The 20,961-nt window shown below is 31.7% G+C and overlaps 1 protein-coding gene across 2 annotated transcripts in view; it reads left to right on the top strand.

Annotated features, from left to right (window-relative positions):
* The window catches only part of LOC107169860 (transcription factor hamlet-like), a 119,099-nt gene that overhangs the window by 66,637 nt on the left and 31,501 nt on the right, over positions 1–20,961 (top strand). Inside the window, exon 1 of one of the 2 annotated variants that reach the window (XM_015519785.2) lies at positions 18,294–18,862. The exons of the other annotated variant lie outside the window; for it this stretch is intronic. Within the exon in view, the coding sequence (XP_015375271.1) occupies positions 18,853–18,862 (10 nt within the window). The 5' untranslated portion in view covers positions 18,294–18,852. Of the gene's footprint in view, positions 1–18,293; positions 18,863–20,961 lie in introns of those variants that run through there. 2 annotated transcript variants of the gene reach the window in all.

Below are 20,961 nucleotides of genomic sequence, written 5' to 3'. Positions count from 1 at the left end.
ATGGTGTAATAGATATAAATGAAAGTATTCCAAAGTTGATAATTGATAATTAATTTACCATTTTTTAATGACAATAGCGTAAAAAATAGCATGATAGTTTAACACATACTACCTATAACGATTATTATTATTATTATTTTTTTTTTGATGTTGAGCAAAAAGAAAATGTTATAATAATATTTAGGTGATCATAATAATTTTGATTACAATATATTGTTCAGAGTATGTTTTGTTAATCCCTCGCCACAGACCCTGCAGCTCACTCAAATGACCGATTAATGAATCCGTCATGCCACTCGTGCCGCACACTTTGTCGGCTATTCGCCTACTTATTAGCCAACGCAAATAACGACACTCACGTTTTCCACTTCGCGGCCGCCGATTTATAATATATTTTCTACGGTTGTTATAACGTTATGTATACGCAGCACTACGGAGTTAATATAATAATTCAAATCCTTCGGGGCGTGTACCGACTCGAAAACGTGTTATTGTTGTTGTAGTTCGTGCGGTTTTCCCTCAAAACTCTGTGTCCACAACACACCGGCCCAGGGGGTTCAGACCACTCATCCGACGAGCGCGTTATTATACGTTCTTTTCTTCTTTTTTTTTCCATTTTATGACGATGTGTACATAATATAACACTGTACTGCCCCGATGCGCGTTTAGCCCCTTGCCAATATTATTGATGAGTTTTATAATCTCTTAATTTCCTCTCTTTCTCCGCGATGTATTATATATACCCGAGATATATAATATGAATACCACAAATTGGTTCCACAAATGATTCCTTAATTTAAAGGTCGCGGAAGTCAAGTGCCCCGAAGATTTATATACTGTGTAGGTAATAGATGTTGTCGAAAGGGGTTTATTCAACGCGTAACTCTTTCTCGCAGGTAGCTTTCAAAATTCAATTAAACTACACACGCCAAATGTGGGTAGTCGTCGATTTCTTGGGAACCGTACGGGTTTTGGGGAAAAAAACCGCTTTTATTAGAAAAAAAAAAGGGTTCAACGCTGTCATTTCATGGGGTGCTGAGGGAACAGATGTATCTGTATTAAGACCTCTGCCACCGGTCCATCGATAATATCATTGAAAAATAACTGTACCAGTGGCATGTCGTATGTGGATATACAGAGAGATTTCAATTCGAGATCGATAGAAGATCGCAACCGCGATAATTTATTTTTTTTTTTGCAAACAAAAAGAATGAAAAAAATACTAGAATACTATAAACACTGCACAACTTATAGTTTCCAATTTAAGTAATATTTTTTATTCGAAATATCCGATAAACCGTCCATGACTCTCATATTGTATGGAACATTGATAATAATTATAGTAGGCCAATACGAACTTTGAGCCACTAAAAACTATGAAAAATAAAGCAATTAGGTTAAAAAAATAATTTAAAAAAGTTTTAAAAGGCTATAAAATAGGGTTCTTGAGTGTTTGTTTTATTATTTTGTAAGTAGTTATTCGTTAGTTTAAAAATCGTTAAATAGCTAATTATATTTTAAAAAATACATCTTCACAAAAATACTCGATTTAAACTTTATTTAATCGCTTAAACAGAAAAATACGTAACTGATGAGTTAAAAAAAAATTAGTTCACTAAATAGGCATTACAAATAACAAAAATATAAATCAAATCAAATCAAATATAAGTAAAAAAAAAAAATCATATTATAATTTTACACCAGTTACATTTATAATTGGCGGAGGTTCGTTTCCTCTGGTTAAAAAAGAAAAAATATATACCATTAAAATGAGTGCACTAATGCTGTTAGGTGGATTGGATGTATCTCAAAACTATAATTATATAATATGTTCACCGAATCGTGATTATTTGAATTCGAATTATATCTCATTGATATGATATATGCGTAGGTGTATGCGACATGTAATACCTTGTTATTAAATTAGACTATAATACTACTACTGAATTTTGTTGTCGGTATTAATCACCAAACGTGCTCTATAAATACACTTAATTTGTTATTAATAAACGTGAGTACAATATTCTTTGGCTTCAATTATTTCTACGATATTGATAGAAAGTAAGAACTAATATTAGACACATAAATACGATGAATGTATTTATAGGTAAACGCATAATTGACAAGTCTACTCAATTGCAATGTTTGTTGTGAGCGTTGTGACCATTATTATTTTTATATTTAATTTTCATATAATTAATAATAATCTAGTTATTTAATTATTTTTTATTAAATAAATACCATATTATATTATTATATGCGTTAGCATTAGGTATTTTAATGGATGAAAACGAGTTCATATTTACGCTTAATTACACGTTCGGCTTCCTTATACAAACCCCTTGAATAAGGTCTCGAGTGAGTTATCGTTTTTCTCTTTTAAGCATGACACAAGGGGTAAACATGTCATTTATTCATGAACGAGTTATTAACACTCGTAAAAGCAGCCATTAAATTCGACTTTTCAATAATCAGTAAAATTATTTTTGGGCCATCGTGAAATACTTTTCACGGAAAATAACATTTCTAGTTCATATATTTAAATATTAGGTCTACTTCATAAAAAAAAAATAAGCAAGTCTTTGGAAGTTAAACGGTAATATCATTTGGATTGCCCAAAATCAAAATAGAATATTATAGAAAGTATTAAAATATTTGATGTTCCGTTACTCAAAAACTAAAAACTCAATTTTAGTATATCGTGCTAATAAAGGTGTAAAGATTTGTCAAGACGAATTATCTATTGAACTTTATGAGTCTTACACATATAGTTTAGATTGGAGTAGCCCAAGGCAGGAGCTATTGGCTATAGGTGGGCCAAATAGGATGTACATGGGTGTTATAGGTGATCTGCAGCATACAAGGGCGCTCATAGTAAAATTCTCAAGGTGGAGACAACATTTTAATTTTTCAATCTATTTATAAAAATAAATTACCACGAGGTAGGAAGGGGTTTACAATTTTACATTATATATATCAAACTGGAAGATTAGAAAATAATAATTTTTTATCAAATTAACCATAGGTACAATTAATTTATTGAAATTTTTATTTGATAATAATATAATAATATAAATTGGACATTTAAAACATCAATTATACTTGTTAAAATATTAATTTACAAATAAAAATTGTAATTTTTATTTTTTAACACCAAATATATTTATTACTTGTTCTACATATTATTCATTTTCTAACTAAATAAATCGATTTTTCATAAACAAATTACAGATTTTCATATAATATATTAAATTAATTTTTTTAATTCTATTTAAATAAATAGATTCTGATCAGAGTTAACAATTTTTCAAGATTTTCGACATTTTCCAGGGGGAAGACGTCATGCCCCTCCTTTGCACCCCCCCCCCCCCCACATATGGGCGTCCTTGTCTGCATATGGACTATGGACATATCACAGAAACTATCTTTAACTTATATTTGTATTCTATTAGTTATTAATAATTTATTATTACCTACACTTTATTATAAATTGCGAGTCATCGTTGGGTGGTGTTGATAGTTATAGACGTTATACACAATTCGCGAACCTTCGGATGAAATTTGTTTGGGTCTGCCGGGAAAACTGAAAATGATTTGTTTTATATTATATTATTATATAATATATATTATGATAATCCCGATCGATGGTAAATGTGAATGCTTATAACATATACGCGTGTGCGTATGTGGGGTTATGGTGACGTATAATATAATAGACGCGTCGCATACACGCAAAGAACGTGTAAAACATTATAATAACGTATAATCATTGCGGACGAGACGCTGTTCAGGATGTTTTCGTGGAAGGCGCAGCTCGGTCGGTGTGCAGGGGTTGCAGGGTAATATAGACGGCGGAAAAACACTTCGAACGAATGGGGTGGAGGTGGATGTTCGGGAGGCGAGTGAGTAGTAGTAAAATGTATAATACAACGCGTATAAGTATTATATATATATAATATATATATATATATATATTTATATTATGATTATTAATTTGTCGGGAAACGACGATGACGTTGTGTGGGTGTGTGGTGTGTGCGGTGGTGTGAGTGTGTGTGTGTGAATGTGCTCGCTACAGTTCTGTCGTCACGATGGTGTTATACATATATTTATATGAGTATGTTATGTGTAAGTTCAAAAAGACGAATCGGGTGACGAGCGGTTTTTGAGGGGGGGAGGAGAGTCTAACACCACGACGGAGGTGTGATGCGAACGTGTCGGTGAGGAGGAATTGTGCTGCAGCAACAGTGCAGCAAAAGGCTGACGAGACGCTTTGGCGCGCGCAGCTTGACGTCTGACTTTCTAATTTCCGTGGCCAAAGTTTTGCCACCCGCGAGAGCTTGCAAATGACAGATTTTCCGCTAGCACACGTTTCGACCGAGGACGCCGTGGTGCACCGCCCGCTCGGTATATTTATATATATATATATAATCGATGTGCACGTTTTATTTTAGTATATATATATTTATACTGCTGCAGCTGTGTAATACAGCTATATACGCGCATAGGAGAGCGGTGTGACAAATCTCTACACTCATGAGGAGGTGACCTTTATTGTCACACGTTTTAGGTATTGGGTAATATGTAGAGGTTAACCCACGGCTAGTCAGCACCACGTGGTGTACAATGTTAAAGACCGAAAGCGCGTGGGTGAATGTGTTGCCGTAGGTATTTGCCTACCTTTAAAAACCCCTGTCAAGCCAACGCCGTCGAGGAAATTTTGAAGGCGCAAATTCAATATAAGCTCTATACAATATCGTGTATGTATAATATAGTGTCCGTGCCTTTATAGACCACATGGACCGCCGTTGCAACTTTTAAATTTTTATATATATACGGAGTGATACATTCTAACGTAAGACGCTCACAATTTCAGAAAAAAATTAAACTTTAAAATTACCAGCTATAATCTTTAACATAGTCGAAAGTCTTCACAAAACATAATATCTGGGAAAGAATTCAATTTTTTACTGTAATATTTCAAGTTTTTATCATGCAATTTTGTATTTCATTTAGGAAGCAGAATACTATTCAAAGTATTTCGATCTATAAATTAAAATTTTGCAAAAGTATACCTATAGCTTAAGAGTTATAATTCATAAGTATTTTGAGATTAGATGAACGGAGTATAGTGTGTCAATATTAATTTTAAAGGTTAGTGTGTATACCGTTTAACTGATTGTACTACTCAACTCCGCTTATCAAATCTTCAAATACTTTAGATATTAAATTTACCTAACACAAACTCATAATATACTACTCGTCTACAATTTGATTTTTAATAGACAATAATATGTTAAAGAACTCAACAAAATATTCAACTTTAGAATAAAAAACTAAAAATGTATGAACGATAAACATTTTTTTTTAAATAAAAAATATATTATATAAAAATATTGTTTTTAATGAATCTCATAAAATTAGTATTTTATAGAGTATGGCACTTCCACGGGCATAAATTATGATCAATAGTTATAATAGTATAATATTATAGGTACTATAAATACTATTCATTATGTAATTTTCGATGATACGCCATTTCCTGGGGTGGAGGTAGGCTTCTATCAAAATAGTATATAACCCTGACCAAATGTGTTAACAGATATATTTTATAATTAATATCAATATCTTGAAATAATATCTGTTAGTGGATGCACCTTATCGAAATCGACGAAATCCTAACTTAATGACAACTACATAATATTCATACAATTTACCAAGTGACCGTCTCCTCTTTCAAAAATAAGTTCAATATTGTAAAAACAATAATGCGTCAGTCGTGACTTTGTGATTCGTCAGGTATTAACCCTTTAAAACTCACTACTATAATACTAATAGCTATTAATCGAATTCCATTTACTGCAAATAGGTATACGTAGATATTACACTCCGTATATTAATTAATATTGTTTATAAATTATAATCAATTCCTTGTAGTTTATTTCAGATTTCAGCGTATGCCCATTATTTTGATTATGACATTATGTAAACCTAAGCTGCATTGCTGCAATGCAATTCATCGGAATAGTGTTTCAGAATATTGCTAAACATTTATAATCAAATTTCCACTAACCTTAAAATGGTTTAAAAATAACTGCTTTCCGTTCAAAATCTTATCATTTTACTTGTAGTTATTTTTAATCTCGCCTAAATTATATACAAAATATGTACTTTCTTAAATTGTCAAAGTTATATGATTCTAGACTTTTGGTAATTATTCTTTCTCTCTTCTACTATAATATAATATTATGTACAGCTGAAATATCAAACATTCTATCAGAAGCCTTTCCGGCTGTCCACCATGAACGTTTCAAATTTATATAATAACAATAAAAAATAATATTATGTATAATGTATATTGTATACGTATGCACTATGCACTATATGCAATCAATATTCACAATCCTCAAAAATATGACTGATGTACAAAATATCTGTTTATTAATTATGAGAAACTAAATTATGTTTTAATTTAGTTTGTTAATGTTTAATTTTACACACATACCTAGCTTATAGCTAACTATAATAAATAGTTAAGACAAATAATAAATTAATGTATACAACTAATAAACATTAAAACCCGAGTAAAATCTTGAAATCACATTTTGCTTTCAATTGTTATTTGTTATACTATGAATATTGCATTCATGGTATAAGTGGTATGGTAGTATAGGTGCGTTCACCTATTCAAGTCAAAGATCTATCGTTTCAAAATATCTTCTGTGTTCAAATCCAAATGCTATTCATGTGTACGCTTACATATGAACAGATGAGAGCATTTTGACGTTTTCCCTTTCAAATCACCTGGTGTAATAACACAATAATAAGTGAAATTCGATTATTCCCAAAAATATATAACAACGCAGGATACTATAGGGGGAAGAAAAATCTCACAGTTATACTTCTAATTGTTGAAGTTAAATGTTTTAAATGTTTATATGTTAAACAAACCAAAAACTATGATCGAGTAAACATTTACGACAAGTATTACACAGTTTTTATAAAATAAATGTACAATTTTTAATATAAACATAAATCTACAAGTTTAACATAATTTATTACGCTATCGATGATAACAAATATACAATTAAAAAGGTTAGGTTTGGTTAATAAAATAGTTACCATTGTTAGAATAGTTATTTGTAGTTATAAAACGTAATAATGTTTACAAAATATTTTTACTTATTAGTATAAATTTGTATACAATATATAAAGTACTTTCAAAAGTTTACAATCAAAACGGAAATTCTTATTGAATACATAAATAAGTATGAGTGGTTGATGAAGGTATATTCAGATATTCAGATATTTATACATTATACTGATAATTATAGTAATTTTTACTATAAATAGCAATTACATAATGAATATAACCAATTATATAGTCTTATTATACAAACCAATTGTTGTATTCCTACTTGTAAAATTATTAATGTAAGGTAATAATATTATAGAAAATATTTTAAATCATTATTAATTTATCCGTGGGAATTGGATAACGTCTTACGAAGCAACACAAAAATAGCACTTATAGCAACTATACCTATATAATCACTAAATATTTTATATTTTATATGGACTATCGTAGAACTTACAAAAAAAAAAAAAAAAAATGGGAAAGAATTTACCGTAATTTACTATATTACAATATCACATGCAAACTTTTTTGGACCTTGACTAAGGGGAGTCATCGAGTGAAGAAGTTACTTGGACGATGTCTCGCGTAAACGTGCGTCAATTGTAGTATCATAGTTAATTTATTATAAAAATAAGTGTATAGACTAAAGGTGAAGTGCGTTAATAATAGTAGAAGAAAGTCGAAGGATTCATGAACTTATTGAATTGTATTGAATTACCTATATGTATTTAACATATTAAATCCTTCATGATTAATAATAATGAAAAAGTTTTTAGTTAACGATTCATAATTAAATATACTATAATATTTTATTATAAATTGCTCGTTCAAGACGATATCATATGTATTCAATCAGTTATACAAAAAAAACCTAAAATATTAACAAGGGAAGTTTATTATCGTTTATTATTTATTTATCATTAGAAATAAAAAAAAAAAACAATCATTAAACTATAATAAACGCGTTATTAAATATAAAATAAAACTTTTCATGAAGCATTATAATCATTATGCAAACAAACAGTTGTTAAAAACAACTATTAATGTAAAATGTACCTATATACGGCTTATGACGTGTAGAATTAAATAATGGACATATATGGTACATTACACTACCTGTATGAGGTAATATTGTGTAACACCCATAACAGAATTTGATATAAATTAAAAATTTATTTTTATAGTTTTTAATTAGGTGCCTACTAAATAAAAAACACTTACATTACGCATTTATTTTTAGATGGAATAAGTAAACTTTCAGGAACGTTTAAGGATTTAACCATAAAATCAAAAGTGTCATCGATTTGTAATTTTTGGTATGGTCTAGACTCGTTTAACCAGCATATGTAACGCTATTATTACATTGTAAGATATGTACCCATAAATGCAACATTTATTTATGCGACATGCGTTGATATACTTTAAGGGTGTAACTAGTAGGTATACGCCGTACATGTGTTTTACGTTTGCAAAACACCACTGTCGAGTATTGCTCAAAATTAATGTATTTTTGTCCCGCGAGAAATTACAACACAATATACACAAATATTATAGTAAAAAGTATATATAAAACGATAACAATGCGAATGCCACCGCCGCGCGGCTCGGATTCCGGAAGTCGACGATTCGCGGAGCATCCTCACGCCAAACAGACGCAGCCGGCGGTGAATTTGCATATTAATATAATATTATATAATAACATACCTATTATATAGTGATAAACACGTGCAGTATATAGTATTATGTACATTATGTATACTGCTCCATAAATATAATCTATATAGGTATTATACAGGTATATACCTATGACGAGTTGTGCGTTTTGGAAGGGCGAGAGCTGCGGATCGACCGTTTTGGTCTATAGATTATAGTATACAATACAATATGTACAAGCGGTTAAGATGTGTACAGAATATATGTATACATAGCGACGTCTATACACACACGTAATAATATATTATATTATACATGTATATATATATATATATATAGGACTTGATTGCGGGGCGCGTGCCCGCGTTCGTCTCGACAGCTCATCGACGTCGACAACGATGGGCGTTTTCTTAGTACCTACATATAATATATACGATATAAGTATGTTATATACGCAAGTTTTTTACGGACAGTTTTTTTTTCCTTTAGCCCCGTTGTTGTCGTCGTCCGCCACGGCCGCGGCAGCTGCCGTCGTCGTTTCACCGGAAATGGGATGTGAAAACTAGTCTTAAGATGTACGTGTACGGTATAATATAATATTACGTTCTCGTTTTCTTCGGCAGCAGCTCGTTCCTCCGCGACGCTTTCACATTGTTTGAGAGCGCGTATTGTTTACGGGCGCGCGCGCTCGCGCCACCGTCCTCCCTCCCGCCCACCGACGGGATCCCGTTTTCGTATTTATTTATACATAGGTACATAATAATATAATATACGAATGTGCATTATAACGGTCATCGGAAGTCGGCGTATACCGTTGCACAACCCGCGCATTGTTCGGCTCTTCCGCCTATCTCTATTGAGGCCAAACTCCGCGGAGGCTGATGCGAGAGACCCTCGTCGAGAAGCGTGCCAAGCGCGCGCATGGGCGGACCGCTCGGAAGATCGTATTTCTTCGCGAGCCACGCGTGTCTATATAATATGCACCTACGTTTTGTATTATATATACATATACGTAATACACGTCAAGCTATATATGCATGTACATACATATATAAGTGATTGATATTTACCTATATATATATAGGCATTGGGTATTATATAGATACCTATAAGCTTAGTCGGTATGTGTATATACGCAGGCCCATTTACATTATACATAATAGACGAAGATTTGATGAGTTGTTGACCCAGTTATTTGCGGAGGCGCGGGTGAAAAAAAAAATATATAACTTATCTGGGCGAGTGTGTGAGTACCATAAACTATATTTTCGCCCCGGGGTTCAGGGTCGTTGAATATTCGAGCATATATGTATCGTGTTATCAATGTAGGTATGTTATATACTCATATATAGATATATACGTGTAGTTGATATAACGAACGAAAGCAAAACCCATTCTCGTTATATTATACGATCGCGAGCATAATATAATAAACTTCTTTACTCGGCGCCGCAGTCATATCTAGTTATATCTATATAGTTAGACCCTCGATATCTTTTCGGTTGTCCCCGCGACTTTGTCGTTATATATACAAACGGTAGGTACCTATACAAATATATTATATATATGTTATACGTTCGTTATGCGTGTTAACATTTTTTCAGCGATTTATTTTTTTTATTTTGTGAACTTAATATATACGTAGCCTATACCTGGCATATGTCGTTGTTCATTTTTTTTGTTTTCGTTAGTTCGGAATGTATACCATACATACGACAATTTATATTGTGTTCGATCGTTATACATTATTTCGTTGAATAATAAATTCGTGTATACGGATGTAGAATTATTAATGTAAATATGAAAAATAATAATGAAAAATATATATTCTAAATTTTTGGTATATACCTACAAGAGATATAAATAATACATTTTTAAATTTTGGAACCTATATCGCAGATGAAATGAAAAAAAACTTTAATTAACTATTAAGTATTGATATTATTATAAAGGAAAATTTAGTAGTATACGAAAAGTTATTGAGATGTAAAGAGAAGAAAACTGGCATTTTAAATTTGGTCTAATAAAGAAAAGAACTGTGTATAAAGAAACCTATTTAGTTTATATTTGTTAGTAGTTGTGAAAGTCATGAAAAACAATATAATCTAAGTTATTAGAGTAGATGATTATGATGGTCGTTACTTATTACATATACCTAGCTAAAGTCTACAAAAATGCGACTTCAATAATCTACTCGTACCTAATATATGGCTAGTATTTATAAAACATATTATTTTATTAAAATCCGTGTTTACTTGATATAGCGCACCTTATATAGTTTATATTTATTTTCGAATATATAGCCTGTTTCAAATGGATTTCTCGATTTTATTCGTCGAGGGACTCGTAATTCAAAACACTTTAGTGAAATTGATTGTCTGCGTGACCCAATTGAAAATGAAAAAAGGGGTGTGAACTCCGCTTCGAAAAAAAATACAGTAAACAGTGAATCACACGGGTTCACGCGCCGGACTTTAAAATCATCGTCCCTTTTCCGAGATAAGATCCTTTAAATCCGCATGTATCTAAAACATACATATATGCTAGTTGCAGCTTCTGTACGAGACGAGGGGTCATTTATTGCCCGTGCTTCTTTACAAAAGCGGCCGCGCTGACCTTATCGGTCGGCGGTGTATGCATATATACAGGCACCGTGTGTATATAAAAGTACCAGGAAATTTTTCAATCGCGAAAGTCAATTCCGAGCGGATTGAAAAAAAAATAAATAAAAAGAAGAAAAAGAAAAAGCAGAGTGAAAAAAAATACCACGTCCCTTGTGGCGCTCACAGAACCGCCGTTGCCAGCCGTTATATATATATGTTTTTTCATCGAGAGGAGAAAAATAGAAACTTTTCCCGCACAATGGCACGTGTCCACCGCGTCCCTGAAAAAACTATCGATGCTGCTATAATATTGTATGTACCTACTTCCCACTTCTTCGCATCACAATATGTATAACATGATATATATATATATATATATTATATACATGTATATTCATCGATATCGATTATGAATATAATAATAATATATTACACGTTTTATACCTTATAGGTATATATTAAGATATTAATGCTTCGGTATTATTTTAAATAATGTTTGTATATCAAATTTCGAGTTAATATAAGTAACTTATTTGAAAAATGGTACCTATAATACCTACTATATGCATGGTGTAACATAATCATATCCGCCAAAGTCAGCGAACCAGCATCTCAAAACAATCCATTAAAAATCCGTTATGTCGTCCGACGTCGATCATCTCTGCGGGTGGGGACTTCATCGTCGCCGGAGAAGGGTTGAAGAGGTGGGGGGAGGACTCGCGAGGTATAGTCGTCGCGCTCAGCTATTATTCGGCGGTTTTTATTATTATTATTATTTTTTTTTTTTGCAGCTTGTGCAATTCAATAGTAATTATTATTGTTATTGGAGAGATCTCCGCTGCGTTCCGCACAATGACATAAAACATACGAGCGCTTCCGATCTGTTTCACAAGCATAATAAACCGCGGGCCGGCGGTACTTATCTGTGTTGACGTTAAATGTGCGACGGGTGCAGTGTTGTACACGCCACACAAAATATACATACACACACATATATATATATATATATACGCAGACCAGTAACCCCCGTTGCGGACCCACGAAGTCGTCGTGACTTCATGAGAAAAACACACGCTTCTTTTATATATGTGTACATATGCTATATATACATACGCGGGTCGAGTGTACATATAAGACTTTATATATGATGTATATATAATGCATATTCTATATAGCTACAGGTATATATATAAGTGATGGTATAACCCTCTCGTCATGTGTGATCATCAACGAACATATTATTATTATACATGCAGTGCAGACGCGACTTATATGTGTATATATTATTATTATTATTTTGTGTACCTATATGTATAGTATATTATAAAGGTACATAATGCGATGTATGGGGATAGCTTACCTTCTATATCTATACGACGACAACGGCGACTGACGACGTCGTGATGTTTGTGTATGACGTACAGTGTCGTGTCAGGTATCGTGTTACCTTGTGCATATTATGTACACAGACTTATATAGGTAGTTATGTCACACGCGGATAGTGATCCTCGTTGTCCGTCCGTCGCCCGTCTCCGTGAATGGCTTTTTGATTAGCGCAATTGTTATATCACCGCATTGCGGCAGCAATATAATATAATACGTACGTTGTGTCCGTTATATACAACGTATGATGCGAGATATATGCATAGTATATTTGTGTGTACATTTAGCGCTAGTCTTACGACTTGGCGACTTTGCGACGGGGACGAGCAGAAAAAAATTATAACAATATATGCAACAAGAATAATATAATATAATAACATAGTATATATAGTGACAAAAACATGAAGTTATATAATTCGTCGTCGTCGTTCGTCGCGGGGAACGAACGCAGATGAGGGATGAAAAATTAAATATGACTTATAAAACTACCTATATATACGGATAAAACTTAAAAGCCGCGATGCAACGCCAAACGTACCTATACATATATACATTATACACATATACTACGAATAACTGCTAAAGGTTATACCTACCTATCCAGGGCGTGGCGAAAAGGTCGCGAATATCGATCGGTTAGCGATTTACCACACGACGCCCGCCGCAGACGCTGTACTTACCTATACCGTCGTCTCCACGAATCTTCAGATTCTGAACAGAACCGTTCGAATAAATTCTATACTTTCTGCCTTGCGTCGTACAGTCAAGCACTGCTGCGACTATATATCTATACTTTATGTATCTATATGTTTCATTTGAAAACTAGCTATATAACTCTGTGAATTGTTTTTTTTTTAAATTAAATTTACTTGACAATTCGTTTCCCCCTACCTGTCTTCTTGACAGGTAGATACACTTTTTACGTATACTTGCACTATATATATGTAAACCGATTAAAATCGTTAAACAGCTTTTTGCCACTGTAAATATATAACTGTGCTATACTATATAGGTATATATGCTGTAAAACGACGACACGAAAATCGCGGATTAGTTGTAGGTACACACTTTTGTATAATTTAATATAATTATACCTATATATATATTACGTTTGTATATACAGGTACTCATCGCCATATTAGCGATAAATCTCATTATACATGTTTAATAAGTGATACGCGACGTTTAAATACTCGTGTTAAGCGCATAACACTGCACGGATTTGCGTGACTCGCGCTTTAAAACGATGCTTATTACAACGAGAGGGGCTTAAGCGTTATACGTATATATACTTGTTGATATCCACCCCATATAATGGTTGATATATCATATACATAGTAAATGTAGATACAACACCTCGTTGACTTAATAAATACCTAATACAAAATTTATATACAGTATATATATACTGCAACAGCTATATATTATAGTGTTCTGTATATTATACAATATAAGTATAGGTTCTATGTATATATATGAAGTAAAACAACAAAGTTGTTGCTATGTGTAGTTAGTATGTATATATATATATATATATACTCGTATAGATATAGACATATAGTGAATAGCTTATAGCTATATTTTCGTGTACTTTACGATCACTTTACAACTATATTATATTGAAAACTGTGGCGGAATTATGTACTTTAAATATAGGTATTAATTAGGGTCGGAATTTAACGAACTTAAAAATCTTAAAACATTCAGTAAATTCAGTACGTTGTATAATGATGAGGTATACCTAAAATCTTTTGTACAGAACGTGTAGAACATTCAAAAACAAAAACAATTTATAAAATTCGTTTTGATTGACGAAAATTATTAAAAATATCAATAAAATACTTATCAAAATATATATATATATCAAAAAATACCTATAAAATAAAAAATGTGTCAGAAAATTCAAACTGCAATCAAATTATTTTTATAGATTTATGTAGAAGATATTATACACCCTTCTGTTTATAAAAATGGAAAAATATACCAATCGCGGTTAAAATGTAACAATCACGATGATGATATAGTCATATTAGTATAGTACGGCGCATTTGTTCATGTTTAATATATAAGTATAATTATATGTATAATATTAATATTATCAATTATCATTATGTAGAATCTAACCTATTGTATAGTGCTTATGTGCTCTATATATATGACGCCTATATAATATACTGCGGTAGCCGGTAGGTATAAGTATTGGGTATACTTGCATAAGGGGTTTAAAATAGGGGGGGGGGGGATTCGTAAAGCGTCAACGGGCTGAAAGCGAGAAATTGGCATCACACACATACTGCACACTCACACGCATATTCAGTATTGTACAGTATACACGGATAATATAAAGCAAAACTGGTATACCTATAGGTGAGGCGAAATTACATAAAAAAAGTTGTCGCTGATTGTCTCTATGTACGAAATATGTGTGTACATGTGCTATTAGTATATTGCCGAATACACACGCACACGTGGAGACGACGACGACGGAATCGGATTGACGTATGAAAGCGCCGGGCGGTCCCCAGATAACAATTGCCTTCATGTCATCACCGCCCAGGAGTCGCGCGGGGGACCGTCCGCGCGATTTGTGTGCATATATGTTATTACTGCGCCAATGACTTCCGGTAGCCCCGACATCCGGCCCAACGGATTTTCGTTGTTCTACTTTAATACACACACACATAGGTTATACACAACGTATTGGCGGCGGTGCTGGTCCACAATAATAAACGACCGATTATAATTTATATTATTACGTATATGGTTCCTATATTAAGTCTATATACTGTAGTGGATCATATATATATATTATATATTATTCAAGTAAGTGACGGTGGCCCGCAATTATCGACCGGACACGTCGTTGTCGTGGGAAAGAAAAATACGTGAATTTGTTTCCTTTAATATATAGTAGGTATATATACTATTATTATACAGTTATACATATTACATATATAAAAATAATATAATATATATCAATATATGTATCATAGCCCGTAGGTATATTATTATTGTTGTGGTGATGTATACTTAAACAGCCTATAGTTAGATACATATTATATAATAAGAGTTTTTATGTGGAACAGCCCACTTATAGTTGGTGGATTATATATATATTATATTATATAATATTAGGTACCTATACCCTGGCGCATATAGATCGGACGGTTTGTTGCTACAGCTGTTTACGACTATTATAGATTTTCGTATATGTCGGTGTTGGACACATAAAGTTATATTTTTATTACATACATATCTAATAATTAGGTTATTTTTCATTAGGGGATGAGATACGAGTATAAGCATGTAATGTCAAGAAATATTTTAAAATTGAGTAGATATATATAGACAGAAAGAGAAAGAAGGTCAGAAGGTATACCTATAATCTATAGATTAATGTATAGCACATATATAATAGCTAGTACTCTCATACACACGCACTTGGTATATATAGGTATTACATAATAATATCAAATGTTATGCATAAACGATAGTTACATTATTTTAATAAACTGTGTATGACAAGAACTATTGTATATATTATTATATAAAACTCTACATAATACATAACTTTATTAAGTAAGAATATACCTTCATAATAGATACTTGGAATTACCCATTTTAATCAGACTATTGTAATTTGTAGGCACCTATTGAATTATAATTATAACCAATAAGCAGTAGGTATATAATATACCGATGATCATTTTTTATTGTGGGTATATATACTAATGATGGTATAATGTGCGTCTATTTATTATATAATTATGTATATGCATAGTCTATACTACACAATAAGATTAAACAAGAATTAATATTTAAGTTTTGATAAGCGACTTATAATGATCAATTTATTATTGTAATGGTTAATTCTACAGTCAAAATATTGTTAAAAGCAGTTACAAAAGTTTTCATGGCCATCATAAGAAAATATTCCTAATATATATTATATAATATTCTATACAAACTTACCTTTATAAATATATTAGAAAATATACACTTTAGCTGCACTAGGTATATACAGTTTACACATGTTAACAATATATTATGATGATGTACTCGTTTGATACAGTTATGTATACAGAAAACCTATATGTGTAGGTATATATATACTCTATAGGTTATATTCTACTTAAAAGTAATAGGTCCATTACGTACATAATATATGAAAAACTATAATCGCACATATTTAATTATATATATACATATATATATAGGTTCAGTTTATATAACGTATTTATAGAATCATATGACATATATATATATAATAATAATTAAACGTATTTCGTTCGAATTCGTTTTGAAGTCTCACGTATACATATATGTACAGTATTATTGTATTTTTTGTTGTTTCGTATACTTATACCTATTATATAGATATATTGTGACTATTACATATACTAATATATATATATATATAGGTAACTACTTATCGTGTATGTATAGTAAAACCACTTGTTACATTATCTATGTAAATGTAGCTATGTATATAAGTGTTAATGTATTACATATATAATTATATTTTTACACATGCATTTATACTAATCTGCGCAGAGTATGATGTACAATAATATAAATATATAAGTATCAATATTCTAATGTTGTGTAATATATTGGAAAAGGGAGAAACTTTTTAAAATCATCAATATGCATTTGTAGAAAATAACCAACTTAAAGAACTTAATATAACCTATTTGAATTTATTTGGTAACAATATATAATAATAAAGAGACTCATCGGGTTTGACAAAATCGATGCCCTGCGCCTGGAATAATATTAACGAAGAGCGAGGTAATTAAAAACTCGAACAATAAGTCAACAAAAAACCGTTTGCCGAAGTATATTGGTGTACACAATACTCGTTATAATTATAATAAAATATAATTCAAATAATCGTGAATACGCTTCGGGATCTTATATATATATTTATAGCTGTGTATGCATATTATAATATAGGTATACCTATATATATAATATATTAATTTATCAAATTGCAAAATTCAAAGCATAAATAATAATATAATACAATATTAATTAAGACCGAACAAATGGGAATCTCAATCGCAGCTTGTCGGCGCGGCGAAGACACCCCCGTAAACGGAACGGGCGAGTGGTGCATGCGAAGGGATAAGGGCGGCCACCGCCACGGATGACCGCGCGCGTCGACGATGAGCGACGATGAGCGCCGTTGATGAGCGGCGGCGGTGGTGGCTTCGACGACGACGAAGACCGCCACCGCGGCGGTGGGGAATCGCCGATTGCAGCTGGCAGGGTGCCGGCCCCGCCTACAATCTCCGGAACCGGCTCCGCCCATCAGTCACTCGCGCACACACACACGCACACGCCGCATCGATGTGTGTGCACGACGGCGGCGAACGTCCAGGCGCACCCAAAGAAGCGCGTGCGTGCGCATCGTAGTACACCGCCGCCGCCGCCGCCGACCCATCCCACCCCACCGCACCACCGTCAGCGCGAACCCCGGGGACAGCTTCGGCATCGTCGATCTCGTGGCCCGGTCGCCGCGGCAGTCAACAGTCCGATCGCGTCGATCCGGTTCGCGGTCTGGTGAACGCAACGCTCATCATCCGACGATATCTTCATTCGTGGTCGGTCATCGTCGTACAGTTGTCACGGAGGTTGATCTGTGATACATATATTTTCTTATTATCGTCGAGAATAATAAACGACGTATGTTTTTTTAACGACCCATCATCATTTTATTTACTTACAGCGATTTTGTTATTATTATTATTATTATTATTTTTTTTTTTTATCACACTTCGTCGATTTATTTAATGTTTATCGATATATTATATTTTATATAAATGGTATAAGTTGAACACCGCTCATAAAACGATTTAGTTTAATAATCTTTTTTCTTATACGATTTTTCCGATTGTGCAACCCACTCCACCCTCTATATTCGCGACAATACACACATTCCGTGTGGGTATTTTGTCTTCCGATCGTACAGACGTCTTTTTTTCTTTCGGAGTGATATCAAAGTTCATCGCCAGCCTTTCGGAGCCAGCATTCGTGTATGATTCGACGTCCCGCCACCCCGTGTAGGTCGACATGAGCAGAGGTAAGTCTTTATTGTAATAATATAATCCAAACATACGTAAACGTTGTATAAACTCTATATAATACATGTTATATATAGTATAATATAATCATATATGTATATGCAACTTCAAAGTATTTATTTATTTATTTTATTCTATTATTATTATTATTATCGATCTATACGGACATTGGACATTGGACGTGGCAATACATTATATAATATTTTTTTTTTATAAAGTGAGAAATATAATATAGAAATATTACGAAGTATTATAAGTACATCATCAATGATTCTATGTACCTATTTTTAGATGGATACGTTGATTTTTAACACAACTATAATATTATTATTTAATACATGGCTTGAAAAATTGTTGTAGATACTTTATAGTGTCTCATATAAAAATTAACAGCTTTAATGTCATATATGTTAATCAGAAATAAACAAAAAATATTAATACAATTTTTCTATGTTTTCAACAAATCACTATTGTATATAGGTATCAATTAGTTATAATAACTCAATTACTCATCATCAACGTCTCACATGAATTCAGATCTTCTATATAAATATTTAATACTTGTTGATTTCACTGTAGATTATTTCAGTAATTTTATACATAGGCCTAATTACTGTTATTATTCAATTAGTTATGTTAATACTACATAATATACAATGCAGACGTCATAGCAAACATTAACGTAAGATTTAAAATTAAACATATTACATGTTTATATAATATAAATGGGACATATCCAGTATCCACGTATCTATATGCTTATCATTTATCACTTATTAATATTGTTCAACCTAATTAAGTGAGTATTCAAAGCTCGTATAATATTATCTATATAGCCCGTTAGTGACACTACGTGTAGAATGTAGATATAATCTAATATTATATTTTAGGTTTTTTCGTATGAATTATCAAAATGTAAACGGAACATTAATCGTGCAGTAATTTCATACGAAGAATTGTGTGTTTCATCGTTCACGTCTAAATAGATAATCAGGATTTCTAAAATAATAATAATAATATTTGTATTGCCCGTATAATATAGCCATATAGGCCATCATCAATTCGGGGCTAGTAGATTATTATATAGATATAGGTATAGAACCACAAAATAATAATGATAAAACCGAACAACCATTAACCATATTCCTGCACTATCGATAATAATATGGGGCATTATAAATACTAAAATATTAATGTGGTATTGATGATTTCAAAGTTAATTTTCCATAAGTAAGGTAATATTTTACCCTCGATTAATTTGAACTTACAATTTAAGCGAATATTATTTGCTTTTCATATCTATGTGCATTGTGCAGATTTCCTGCACACATCGTTTACCTACAATGTTAACTTTTATTGATGATTATTAGCTTTACATAAACATTCATCGTATATAGTTTTAAGAAAAAAATTTAAATACGAAGCATTAGTATATTTAGATGAAAGTTAACACGAAAAAAACAATAATTAATTTGATTGATGAGTATATCATATACCCTCATGTGTCATTTTCTTCTTTAAATAGGTAGAGATATGTGCAACAGACCGAATTTTATACATTCATTATATTATAATGTATTTTATTATTCATTTTCTTCAATACTAGACAATGCATTTTTCCTGATATTTATTATCGTATTTAAAGTTATGAATAATAATTATAGTATTTATTTTATTTTGTATTTTTATTATTAAATAAAGTTTTAGGTACTGACGTAAGTCATTTTAACTTATTGTTGATTAAATTACTTTTTTTTTTAACATTTGGACAATAGATAATAATTTTAATAATATTAAAATATAAAATAAGATATCGGCTACGTTTCAGTATTTACAACTCGGAGAAAAAAAATACATAAAAAATAATTATAGTATAATATACTTCCAAAAGTTTTTTTTTGATATTTTAATTTAAGTTAATAAGACTATTTTAAAATTGTACTTTTTTTTGTAAATTGTATTAAAAAAAGTGCAAATTATATAATATAACACCTTACCTTATATTAAATAAATTATTGAATATACCAAAATATCCAATGTATATTTTAGATTCTGAGCGGAGCGATGTTTATTATTGACACTAGTCGTGTGAAAAATC

Source organism: Diuraphis noxia, unplaced genomic scaffold, assembly GCF_037042655.1.
Source record: "Diuraphis noxia isolate RWA-SAM2 unplaced genomic scaffold, SU_Dnox_SAM2 contig0003, whole genome shotgun sequence".
Classification (NCBI taxonomy): Eukaryota; Metazoa; Arthropoda; class Insecta; order Hemiptera; family Aphididae; genus Diuraphis; species Diuraphis noxia.
Note: the sequence above shows the minus strand (reverse complement) of the source record. Positions and strands in the feature narration are given on the sequence as shown.